The 12,277-nt window shown below is 35.9% G+C and overlaps 3 protein-coding genes across 3 annotated transcripts in view; all 3 read right to left on the bottom strand.

Moving 5' to 3' along the window:
- Window positions 1-1,083: 1,083 nt before the first annotated feature.
- On the bottom strand, window positions 1,084-2,520 carry LOC106959672 (P2Y purinoceptor 1-like). The gene has a single exon (XM_015052395.1). The coding sequence runs from the start codon at window positions 2,349-2,351 to the stop codon at window positions 1,353-1,355; it is 999 nt and encodes a 332-aa protein (XP_014907881.1). The 5' UTR covers window positions 2,352-2,520; the 3' UTR covers window positions 1,084-1,352.
- A 4,142-nt stretch (window positions 2,521-6,662) lies between these two features.
- Window positions 6,663-9,711, bottom strand: LOC106959674 (P2Y purinoceptor 1-like). The gene has a single exon (XM_015052398.1). The coding sequence runs from the start codon at window positions 7,880-7,882 to the stop codon at window positions 6,890-6,892; it is 993 nt and encodes a 330-aa protein (XP_014907884.1). The 5' UTR covers window positions 7,883-9,711; the 3' UTR covers window positions 6,663-6,889.
- Window positions 9,712-9,993: 282 nt separating this feature from the next.
- ccn5 (cellular communication network factor 5) overlaps window positions 9,994-12,277 on the bottom strand; it is an 11,346-nt gene continuing 9,062 nt past the window's right edge. The window contains exon 5 of the mRNA XM_015052396.1: window positions 9,994-10,716. Within this exon, the coding sequence (XP_014907882.1) occupies window positions 10,429-10,716 (288 nt within the window). The 3' untranslated portion in view covers window positions 9,994-10,428. The remainder of the gene's footprint in view (window positions 10,717-12,277) is intronic.

The following is a 12,277-nucleotide window of genomic DNA, read 5'->3' as shown; positions in this document are numbered from 1 at the left end:
CCCTAAATCTCGTCAGCTCCAATAGGCGAGAGCGGCCCATGAGGCGTCTATCCTTATATTATGTCTATGTTATGGACGGCCTGCATGTTATTGTTTACATCCTGAAATTTTGCACATGCGCACAACACTGCAGGGTATAAAAAGGCGATTCATTTAAATGTAATTACCTTTTTTTTATACCCAAATTGGATTAATGAGAAATCTCCTACTTTAACTCAGTGATGTAAAGAATTTTTTAAGATATTGCCACTAGAGGCTCAGTAAAAGATTGAGAAACAGTGATGATGGAACAGAATATATGGTGACCTCTAGTGGAAATTTGCCCCGAATCTACAATATATTATCCAAGACGTTATGCTGTGGTGCCGATCTGGAGGGGTTACTTAAAAATAGAGAAAGGAAATGAGTATTTTTATTACACCCTTTTTTATTTTGCATGTAAGCACAAAAATGTCTTTAAAATCCTCATAAACTGATCAGGAAATGAAGATCAAACCACTTACTGGGTAAGAGAGAATTACTTTTTCTTTTTAATAAATAAAACTATAATTCGAAAACATCAGTTTTCATCAAGTCAAAAATACCTTTCATATTGCAATGTTTAATGTTAAACATTTCAGTGTGACAAATAAGAAATATACAAGTTTCTTTTTCAAACGAAGGTATTTAGAATTTTTTCAATAAAAACAAAACAAAAAAAACAATGAATTAAATCAAAAAGGGCTAAAAACATACTGCACATTTCACCATTTTCACAGTATATTAGGGCTGTTTCAATAAGTAATAAATCAATTAATCGCATGATAAATTGAAACAAGGCCGATAATTTTTATTTTCTTGATTTGTAGTTTTTCTTTTTTCTCTCACTTTTTATGCCAAAGCCTGGATGACAACTCTTCAGTCTGTTGCTTTGGTCTCAACTAGCCCTTTTATTTTGAAGGACAATTTTATTTACAGAGACTTCATAATTCAATATATGTATTGCTTCGGTTGCTTTATTTATAATTTTAAAATGTCTTCTAGTTCCAGTGTTAAATGTTCATTAAAATTTAAAGTTTATTGATCTTTGAGGATGCGTTCTTGCATTATTATGCCATTACCATCATATTACTTGAAAATTGTCTCAAAACAACAATATTACATTTACCACAACTTCTGGGAAAATGTATTGTCCAGCAAAATTTGTTATGGTGACAGGCCTAACTCCAACAGCAAAAGTTAAAATGTTTACCTTCATTACTTGTTTAATTATGACATTTTCTAGAATCAACCAGTTGGAAAAATACAAATCAAACAGAACATCAAAAAAGTGACATCATGACACGATTAACAAAGAAAACCCACACCTGCTGTCAGAGAGGACAGTCAGCTTCTTGTTCAGACTGTGGTACTGGTACAGACCTGGATTTGGACTCTAAAAAACAACTGAAACTTTGTGAACATCTTTGAAGCAGCTGGCGGAACTGAACACCCATGTCTTCATTTACATTGAGGTAAACCAGCGGGTTAAGAGCGCTGTTCAGGCTCACAAGACCACGACTTGCCTGACGGGCAATAAAGACTCCAGAATCCCACGTGGGGCATTGTTTCTTCTTACTGAGGGTTCTGGAATACAGACTGAGGTTCTTGAAGACATGGTAGGGTGCATAACAAATTGAGAAGAGAAGAATCAGAAAAAACATCAACTTCAAGAATCGTAGTTTCAGGTCCTTCTTCATTTTATCTGAGTGGCAAACAACAACAGTCACATGTCCATAGCAGCCCACAATGATGGTGAACGGGATGCAGAAACCAAAGAATGTCCAGGTGAGGCTGTAATTCAGGTAACTTTTAATATGTTTATTAGAGGTGGTGTCAAAGCATTTGGATCCGTTTGGATATGTTTTTTGGTAGAACAGGTCTGGAAGACTTTGAGCACTCACCAGAATCCAAACCAGGGCTGAGATGACCACAGAGCGAGCCATAGTTAATCTCCCCATCGTTCTCATTGGATGAACAACAGCCAGGTACCGGTACACACTTATACAGGTGAGGAATCCGATGCTGCCGTATAAATTCAGGTTGAAGCAGAATCTTGTTACCTTGCAGAATCCGTCTCCAAAGATCCACTTGTTTCCTTTAAGGTTGTACACGATGAGAAAGGGGTGAGTCAGCAGATACAGCATGTCTGCTAGTCCAAGGTTAAGAACAAAGACGTTAATAATCCGAAGTTTCTCCCAGTTGTGCAGCAAAGACTTCATTCCCCACACATTCAGGACCAGTCCAACAACAAATACCAAGATGAAAAGAGTAGGCAGGATTGTATGTTCAAATAATTTCTTATCCGGTTGAGGACATTGAGTTTTATTCATTTTGTCTTCCAGAAACAAGTCACTTCAGCCCTTCTCCTCTGTGACCTCGCTCTCAAAATGAAAGTAGAGTGAACAAAACATCATAAACAACATACTCCTTGAACTGTAGTTAAGTTAGATAACATGTTGTGTGGAGAAGGTCCAACGGTTTCGAAAGTCAAAGACTTATAGATATTGTTGAGGATAATAAATATTCTTAGTATTTAATACAGTTAAATCTTACGACTTGAAAATAGTGGATTAAGCAAGAGTCCTTTGGATCACATCTTAGAGGGCTTTAAGTTAGCCCTGCAGAAAAGAATGTCTGTTATCAGGGAGGAACCACGTCATAAATTAACTTTGGCACACAGGAGTGTCTCAAATGAGCAGGCAGCGAGGAGACATCTCAAGTCATCTCCCTCAGAGAAACACTAAAACTTAAGGACAAACAAAATGACAACACAATACTAACAATAATTGCAATTTAATTAGTAGAATACCATTTAGTTAAAATTAACATGACTTGAAGTAGTCTAATTTGTAGTTTTATATTAACAACTACATGGAGTCTCTAAACTAGGCCAAATGTAATATCACTTAGTTAAATATAATCAAAACTAGCATAACATTAATTAGAAAATGTTTAGAATGAATGTATTTATATTGAAAATGCTCAGGTATATTCTATAAGTGTTTTATTCTTAAAATCTGCAGTTTGATCTAAGAGGATGCAGAAGTTCTGATCCACTTTGGATAACAGGCTTCATGTCAGTTTAAAACTACTGCACAGATCTGTATTAGTAGGAATTGACCGGCAGGGAAATAAAATAGGTTTAAGACAGGTTAACTTTTGGTTGAACTCTAGTGGAAGACTAGAGGCTTTGATCCAACCAGGAATTAGGGGTAACATCACATTTCAAACTGGCATGAGAAGAGCTTGCTCTAAATGACCCTTGGTCTCCCTTGTCTAGATAGAGAAGCACCGTAGTCCTGAATTATAAATTCATAAGGTAATAAAATTGCTCAATCTGAGTAATTTGAAACTGGGTCTATCCATACAAGGAGAACAACACGCCTTAATCACATGATTGCATAAATTAAAACAAAGGAAACACCTTTTTGAATAAAATTAAGGGCCCCAGAGGAACAAATCAAATTTGCTTTTGCAACTCTCCAAAGACGTCTTTGCTTTTTTTTTCTTTCTCTCTTCTTCTTTTCTATTTGTCTTAGGTAAATGAATGTCTGTTTTAGTTAGTGAAGTGTCTATTTTGTTGATGTGATGTTGTGCTTTTAAATGTTAGAATAAATTCTGAAATGCATGACGTGGAGCTCTGAATGTTAACTCTGTGTGGCTTTTATTTCCACGCATGGCATCAATTAATCCGGGAGCACAAGAGAATATAACGAGCCAGAACCTAATGATTTTTATTCTCTTAATAATATCTCTACCTTTTTATAACATAAGCTAAACACCTCTATAACCGCGGGATGCCTTCAATTCCTAGGAAGCAAGTCAGGGTTTTAGCTGAAGTTGGCATTTGGCCTTGTCTTCACTGGCACAGAAGAGAAAGGCAAGTGCAGACAAATCAGTGAATGACCACTTATTTTTACATGCATGTGCTTGTTGTGTAATTCATTTATTATTGTTCCTCAGAAAGAACAAAGTGTTTTTTAAAATCGAGAGTCATCAAAATGTGTGTTGCAGCATCACAATGAGTTCAAACATGTATTTAAAGAAGTACTTAGTGATAGGAGAAAATCAAAGTTGTGGAGTCACATTGGCTTTGGACAATAAATGTATTTGAAATTAGATAAATTAAAGAAAATTTCACTGGCAGATTGTCAAAATGCAGGATGCTAATCCTCTTCTACCAAAGAAAACTGAATGTCGAAACAAAATCAGAAAAAGTATTTAAGGATTTTCACATTTATGCAACCAAGTTGCACATTTTTAATTTTCCTTTTAACAGATTTATTTTATTTTAGCATAAATGACACATTATATGAAGAAAATGTTTTAAAATTCTTAGATTTTTTTTCTCTGACTATGCAGTCATAGGAAAATGAAGTAAATATACTGTATATTAGCATATTTAATGTATAACCAAACTGATCTGCTGTACAAAAAAGAAGTGGTTTAAATCTTAATATTGGGAAGTGAACAAATTCAGCCTGTATTGTTCAAGCTTCCAAATATTGAATTAACAGTGCAGGGTGAGAGTTTACAGCCCAGGCTGTTTCTGGTAAGTTCATGGCATCGAACTTTAGTGACTGTGTAAAATTTAAAACTTCAACAGCGTTCACACCTCTAAAAAGCAATTAGTTTTTTAAAAGGCAAGAGTCTAGAGCCTCTGTACAACTGTAATGTTACATGCATTTATTCTAGTTCGTCACATTAAAAACGTCAGTTGTGGTTTTCAGACATGCGTCACCTCAGAGGAGCACACTCACATTTTTTTTTCCATTGTTGTAAGTGTAATGACAGTAAATGAAGAGACTATCGCAGTTCAAATGAAACCAATGCGAGAACTGCGAGAAGAGACACGCAGAAGGGTATTAAAGGTGTGAATGGTTGTCTATCTGCAGGAAGCAGATTTCACTGTGGCCACATTCTGCATTCGCATCTTCCCTTCTTAGTCACTGCAGCCATAAAAGTTTTTTTTTCCCTTTAAACAGAGGTGTGAAACTGAGAAACAGAGGTAAAATCCTATTTTCAAACACTACAAGGGAAAATGTGATGTGTCAGTTGCAAAAAATGGCTTTTAAAGTGACTTCTTCTTTCAGAGCCTGGTTCTGGAGCCAGAGCTGCTGGTTGAATCCTTCCCTGTGACCTTAAAGCCCCATCAATAGAAAGCTTGGTTTAATTTTTTAAAGACATTTCCTATCTGCTTGTGTTGAATTTTAAACCGTGTTTGGATTTTCCGTTTTTTTTTTTTTTTTTTATGGCCTGGAGCTCAGAATCACACAACTGTGGGAAAATAGCTGGATTTGTCAGCATCAGCTGTATGTTTGTCTGTGAGTCATTTGGAAAATGTTGAAATGTTAATCTGTAAAGCTGAAGCAGTATTTTTGTATCATACATGGATAATATCATTATGTATATCAGTTATTACAGTTAGAAACGACTGATCAGGTCCAAAATCTGGGTAAACCTTCAGAGACACATAAAGATAATTACAAAGTCAGCCTTTTATCACCAGAAGAACATTTAAAAGATTAAAGATGCAAAAACACACACTCTTACCAAGTATTTTTATTTAGTTTCTAGCACAAGTAGCTTAGTACACTTGAATTAAGACACACCCAACTTAACAGTAACTTATTAGCAAGATAAAGGAGTTTGTTTTAAGTAAATAATTCCTTCATATTGATGAAAAAGTTATAGTTCTATTGGAAGATTATTTCACTTCTCTTATTATTAAATGTATCTGCCAATTAAACTATAACTTTTTCATCGATAGTAAGGAATTATTTACTTAAAACAAGGTCCTTTATCTTTCTGAAAATATACCTGTTAGTTTTGTCTTAGTTCAACTGTAATAGTCTATGTGCACTAGAAATGAGATTAAAATACTTGGTAAGATTTAGTGTTTTGCAGTGTAATGTCCCAGCAAGATCTTAAGAAACTCATCCAGCGGTTTATCTCTAGTTGCATTTATCTTTGCAGAAGTGTCTTCACAGGTAAGCCTAAAAAGTCAGAAATGATGCTGTTTGCATTGTCACTAAACCTAGGAAAGCAACAGACTTCACATCAACTCTAAGGTCCTTACACTGGATCCCAATCACTCAGAGAACAGATGTTGAAATGCTTTTGTTGGTTTATAAATTACTGAACAGCTTAGCACCAAGATACATTTTTTTGTGGTTGTTTGAACCTTCCAGACCTCTCAGGTCTTCTGGTTCTGGAATCGGCAAAACTGCTGAAACACGGAGCTCCTTTAAATCAAAGTTTAAACCCAGTTTGTTCTTCGATTTATAGCTGGAGCATCATTAGTTTTAGTCAGAATTGATTTTTTTTTTTTTCACTTCTGCCTTACTTTGGTTTTGCAATGTGATGTTTTTATCATGTAAATCACTTTGAACTGCTTTGTTGCTGACATGTAAACTTGACTTAATCTTCAGGACGCTGACATTTTAAAACATGCAAATGAATTCTGTCTTTTTCTGTCTTTTTCTAGACATTCCTGCATGTCTGTGTAATCTTCACCAAAATAATCACAGTGATAGTACCAGGATGTTAAAATTGAGATAATACCAGAGCAGTTGACATCCTTCCTGTTTCCTATGCAAAGTATTAGTTATATTTACAAACTCTACTTGAGTGTCCTACTGTGAGTTGCAAATGTCTTTTATGTGCAACAGATTTGATTCAGCCATTTTATTTCAAACCTTCTGCATCCTGTTTTTTACACATCAGTTAAGCTTTTCACTTGAATAAACAATGCATTTAGCACTGCCACCACAAACCACACACAATCTACTAAATATTTTTAATGTGTAATTTCCATAGAAACATATAACAAACACAATTTAAACCCATAGATACATCAGGAATTAGCTCATGTATTCCTGAATGTGCTTGAGAAAAGAGTTTGGGTATTTGCAGAGAGCTGAGATGCAGCTTGCCGAGTCCGCTGACACAACTGCCTGAACTGAGCAGAGATATCCTCGTCTACATGGAGATAAACCAGAGGGTTGAGAGCACCATTCAGGCAAACAAGGCCGCGACATATGCGTTGAGCGATGTAGACTCCATTAGACCATTTGTAGCATATTTTCTGTTTGGAAAGAACTCTTGACCAGAGGTTGAAGTTCTTCAGCACATGGTAGGGAATGTAGCAGATGGAGAAGAGAAGAATCAAGATAATTAATAGTTTTAAGCTTCTTTGCTTCAGGACTTTGTCAATATTATCCTTGTAGCAGAGGAGGACGATCACATGTCCGTAGCAGGCCACCGTGATGAGAGACGGGATGCAGAATCCAATGATTGTCCAGATGAGGCTGTACTGCAGGTAGTCCTCAACATACTCAATCACGGTTGTATCAACACATTGTAAAGTCATGTTTAAAGTCATGTTTGCAGAGTTTTTGGGGAAGAACATGTCTGGTAGGCTTTGAAGGCTTACTAAAATCCAAACAATGGCTGAGATGATGACCGAGTGAGTCACAGTTAGTCTCCCCTGCACTTTCATCGGATGGACGATGGCCAGGTAGCGGTACACGCTGATACAGGTGAGAAACCCAATGCTGCAGTATAAATTCAGGTTGAAGCAGAACCTTGTCACCTTGCAGAAAGCTTCTCCAAAGATCCATTTTCTATCGTTAAGGTAGTACGCGACCAGAAAAGGAAGCGTGAGCAGATACAAAATATCTGCAATTCCAAGGTTGAGGATGAAGACATTGACGTTCCCCAGTTTCTTCCAGTTGCGCCACAAAGAGTTAAGTCCCCATCCGTTCGCTATAAGTCCAAAAACGAACACCAAGATGAAGACAGGAGGCAGGAAACTCAGCGGAAACTTAAAGTTGACTCCAAAACAAGATGTGGGATCCATTATTCGTTGGCAGTGCTGAGAGGAGAGTTCCTCCTCTTGGTGTCGGTGTTCAGCTTTTAGACAAACAGAAATATGCCCCACATGGCCCAGACACTTCCTGCTTTATAACATTCATGGTGGGGATTTTTTTTTGCAGGAAACCACATTGGTTGAATGTTTCATGAGATACGAAAAAGTGAAACAAACTGTATTAAAAAGGAACCTAAGATCCACAAGCAAGATTAGTTTTGCACAAATTATGCTGAACATCATATGGAAATTGTCTACATGCGATGTTAAAGAGTTCTTTATTTTATGAAATATGAAATCAGTTTGTTTTGTCTGGTTTTGTGGTTTGGTTTTAACAGCACATCAATTATGGATTATTTCTTCCTTTTTCAGGGTTAGGGTTAGGGTTATGGTTAGGGTTAGATTTAGCCCTTATATTGCATTAAAGATTGAAGATTAATAAGATGTAAAGTCAAATGCAAGCCTTAGCATCTGAGAATACTGAAACAAAGTGGTGGTAGCGTCATGCTGAGGGTCTTTTTTGCTTTGGACCTTCAGAGAATTAGAGAAAATCCACAAAGAAATCAACTTTCTTGACTAAAATATTGATTTGAAAAAATATGCACAACCAGTCCAACATGAAAAGGCCTCAAATTAATCCTGAATTAATTCTGTTCATGCCCATTATGACTACAAATGAACTTCTGGTAACAAGCCTAATTTCCTCATGTTTAAAATATAAATTAAAAGCTGAATAAAATATTTCAAAACACAGTTTATCACATCCTGCTATGTTCTTGAGGCTGTGGCAAGAAAAGATTTTATTGCTAATCTCAAATTGAATGTTCTGTCCAATGCTCTGCATCTGCAGTACTCTGTTCCGACCACTAGATGTCAGAACATGCTTTAAGATTTGGGCTTTAAACCTCCTCGTCTGAATGCAAATGAATAGACAGCATAAGATGATTACAGATCTCATTTCAGACACAATGAAACAGTTTTAACAGAGTTGAAAGTTGACAGAAGGAGCAGTTCTGACGTGCAAAGGCAATTTGTTTCACAATCTACGATCTTGATACTTCCCAGAACCAGTACAAAGTGGTAAAATATGTTAAAAATACCACAATATTCATTAAGAATTCAATTCAAAACTTGTAAAAACATAAAATTTATTTAGAAAAAAACTCCATGACACGGGATATAAAAATATTCATTTGAAGAAAAGCTTCTGCCTAGAAAATATTTACATTATACACAAAAAATAACAAAGGTCAACATCAATAAACTGCTATTACGTCTTTAAAACTGTACATTTTAGAGGTTGCAGAAAAATTAAATCAATGCTCAAAGTTATTCTTTAAAGTACACTATAAACAGATCATGTACATGTACTAGAGTCTATTTACATGTTAGCTCCAAAAGATGCTTCTCAATTATTCAAACAAGTATTTAAAATATGTATTACTTTAAATCTAGTTAGGTCAAAGGTCAGGTTTACAGGAAAACATATCAAGTTATTTTCCCTCTTCTTTGCCAAACTGTTTTCCAAATAAATTGCTGCTGGCCACGCCCTCCAACTCAACGTTTATGCTCACATGTGAAATTGGCTGCAAATAGATGCGCAATTATGCCTTATTATTAACTTTGAAAAGCAAAAGTGGAGCCTCCTGCACAACCAACAATAATCCAACAAGTGGTTTCTGGGTGGTAAATCAACAACAAAACACTTGTCTTTTCCAGCAGCCATTGTACAGTCAAATATGCTGGAACTTGGCTGGGGTTGCCAGGTAACGAGCAGAGTTCCACTGGGGTTGCTAGGTAATGTGAGGGTCAGTAGAGACCCAAATGTAGGTACAGAAACATGGTTACCACAGAAACACAGAATATCAAAATAAGTAATTTTTGTCTAATTTCTCGTACAAATATCTTACTAAGCTTGAAATAAGACAAAACTAACTTATGAGTAAATTTTCTGCAAGCTATAGGAGCTCATTTTAAGTCAATAATTTCTTAATATTGATGAAAAAGTTCTGGTTCTACTGGCAGATTATTTCACTTACAACAAAACATTTTTCTCATATTAAAATGTTTTGTGTTTTTGAGGAAATCTGCAAATGGAACTAGTACTTTTTCATCGATATTAAAGAATTATTTACTTAAAACAAGCTCCTATAACTTGCAGACAATTTACTTATAAGTTATTTTGGTCTTATTTCAAGTTGCACTAGAGGCTTGACAAGAGTACTTGGCAAGATTTTGTATTTTTGCAGTGCAAAATGTGAATTTTGCAGAATAGCTCCCATTTAAGAGAATGTTGTTGAACTAAAGTTGCTTAAATTGTGAATAAAAATTAGCACACAAATGCTTTAAAAGATGCCGGAGCTTCTTGAAGCTTTCAAGAGAGTGCAGAGTTCCTCAATGTGTATAAATCAACATTCGTTCAGGTCAGTCACAGTGTCCTCTGATCATTTTCAAATCTTTCTTCATTTACATTGAACCTTGTGACGTTTTTCACCAGTCAGCCTATCAGATCAGTTGTTTGATTCTCCACAGACCGATTAGGGCCTGTGTGCCCAGAGAGCCGGGTTAGTGTAAGGCGCGTAAGGACAGTTGTTGTGACACACGCAGGAGTGGATCATCATGACGGCTTTCTGCAGGAGTCTGCCCGTAGGGCAGCGGAAGGTCACCTGAGCGGTGGAGGTTTGGTGCGGCATGCAGCATCGAGAGTCGCTGCACTGGCCACAGTACCGCAGCTGGTAGGCTTGAGTGCTGAAGCAGCCATGATGCACGAGTCGGATGGGACCTGGTGACCTGTAGCTGGCTTTGCACCAACCCTGCTGTCCCCTCTGGGAAATCAAAAACACAGACAAATTAGAAACATTTTGCAGATTAAATCCTCTACAAATTTTGCTGGACTACAAATTGTCCCACAAGTTATTGCGATAAATGATAATATTGTTGTTTGGAGGCCATTTTCAAGTAATATGTCAATGGCAAAATAATGCAAAAACACATTTTTAAATATCAATAAACTTTAAATTCTAATGAACATTTAACACTGGAACTGGAAGACATTTTAAATATCCAAAATAAACAAAACAACAGAAACAGCAAATAAAATGAATTATGAAGTCCCTGAAAGCAATATTTTCCTTCAAATAAAGGGGTAAATCATGACCTGTCATCCAGGTTTTGGCTTCAATCACTAAGTCTGGATTTACTTCTGGTTTCTTCTGGTGCTGATTTATGATGCATGTCTCATGTTAATGAACTAAAAGTCGAATAAAATGCAACATAACCATTCGGACCATCAACACTTTGAATGTTATAAGATGCATATCAGTTTTACAATGTAGGAAGTGGCCCAAATCTGATGTTTTTAAGGAAGAAACGGCCATGAAAAAGTTAGATTTGAGTCACATTTGCTTGCTGTGTGAACAGTTCCTTCATAATTTAGAGCAGGAAGAAAATACATAAAAATAGTACGCTTATCCATCACATTATGCCAACAGGGAAGCTCAAAATGGACCCCAAATGTACTCTGTAAACACAAACAAACAGCTAATTATCATTAAGAATTGCAGCACCTTCGGTGCCAAAAGAAACAAGAAGCAAAGTGACGACATGAACCCTGAAGATCCTTGATCTCATTGAAGATACTTGGAGAATTGGAGGAAATCTACTTCCATAGAAGATCTTTGGTTAGCTCTACCAGCTGAGTATGGGTGATGCTGTTTTGAATGTAAAAGTTGGCCATAACAAACACTAATTTTATTTAAATTTCTCTTCAGTTCATGCACTACATTCTTTTAACCTTTGGAAATACATTTGTAAATAACTGCACAGTTTGGGAATTTAGTAAACATAGTAACTCCTTGCTACATCTATAATTTAACTAAAAACAGGGACAGATAATGATTATGATAAAGACTGTGTGGTTCAGAGTCAAGCACTGAAACCTTGTGGTGAGTAAAAAACGACTGTGGTGAGGGAGAAAAAATGTTTTCTGTTTTTGAGGAAAGAGTTTGCCTGCTGCTGCGTGGCAAATCCCTACTGCTTTCCATCTCTTCCCATAAGCAGCAGGAGATGCAATTAAACTTTTAGCGCCGTCTAATTTTACTTACAGGCAGCAGCTTAAATTTAAACAACACCACAGTCTCTGGTAAGCTAATGTAATTATCTGAATGACTGAAAATTGAAGACTGAACATATTCCTATTTCTAGTTGCATATTTATAAACAGCTGCACAGCAAAACAAATTTCTATTTTCAAAAATACAAAAAAATCAAGTTATTTTAGTTTCTTTTCTTTTCTTTTCTTTTTTTTTTTTTTTTTTTTTTTAACAAGCACCCTTCCTTTTTTTATTTTTTCAAAAAAATTTAAAAAATTTTTATAATGAAGAGTTGT

This window comes from Poecilia latipinna, unplaced genomic scaffold, assembly GCF_001443285.1.
Source record: "Poecilia latipinna isolate Pla-1442-1.1 unplaced genomic scaffold, P_latipinna-1.0 Scaffold1108, whole genome shotgun sequence".
In the NCBI taxonomy this organism is placed as follows: domain Eukaryota; kingdom Metazoa; phylum Chordata; class Actinopteri; order Cyprinodontiformes; family Poeciliidae; genus Poecilia; species Poecilia latipinna.
This window is presented reverse-complemented; position numbering and strand designations above follow the sequence as displayed.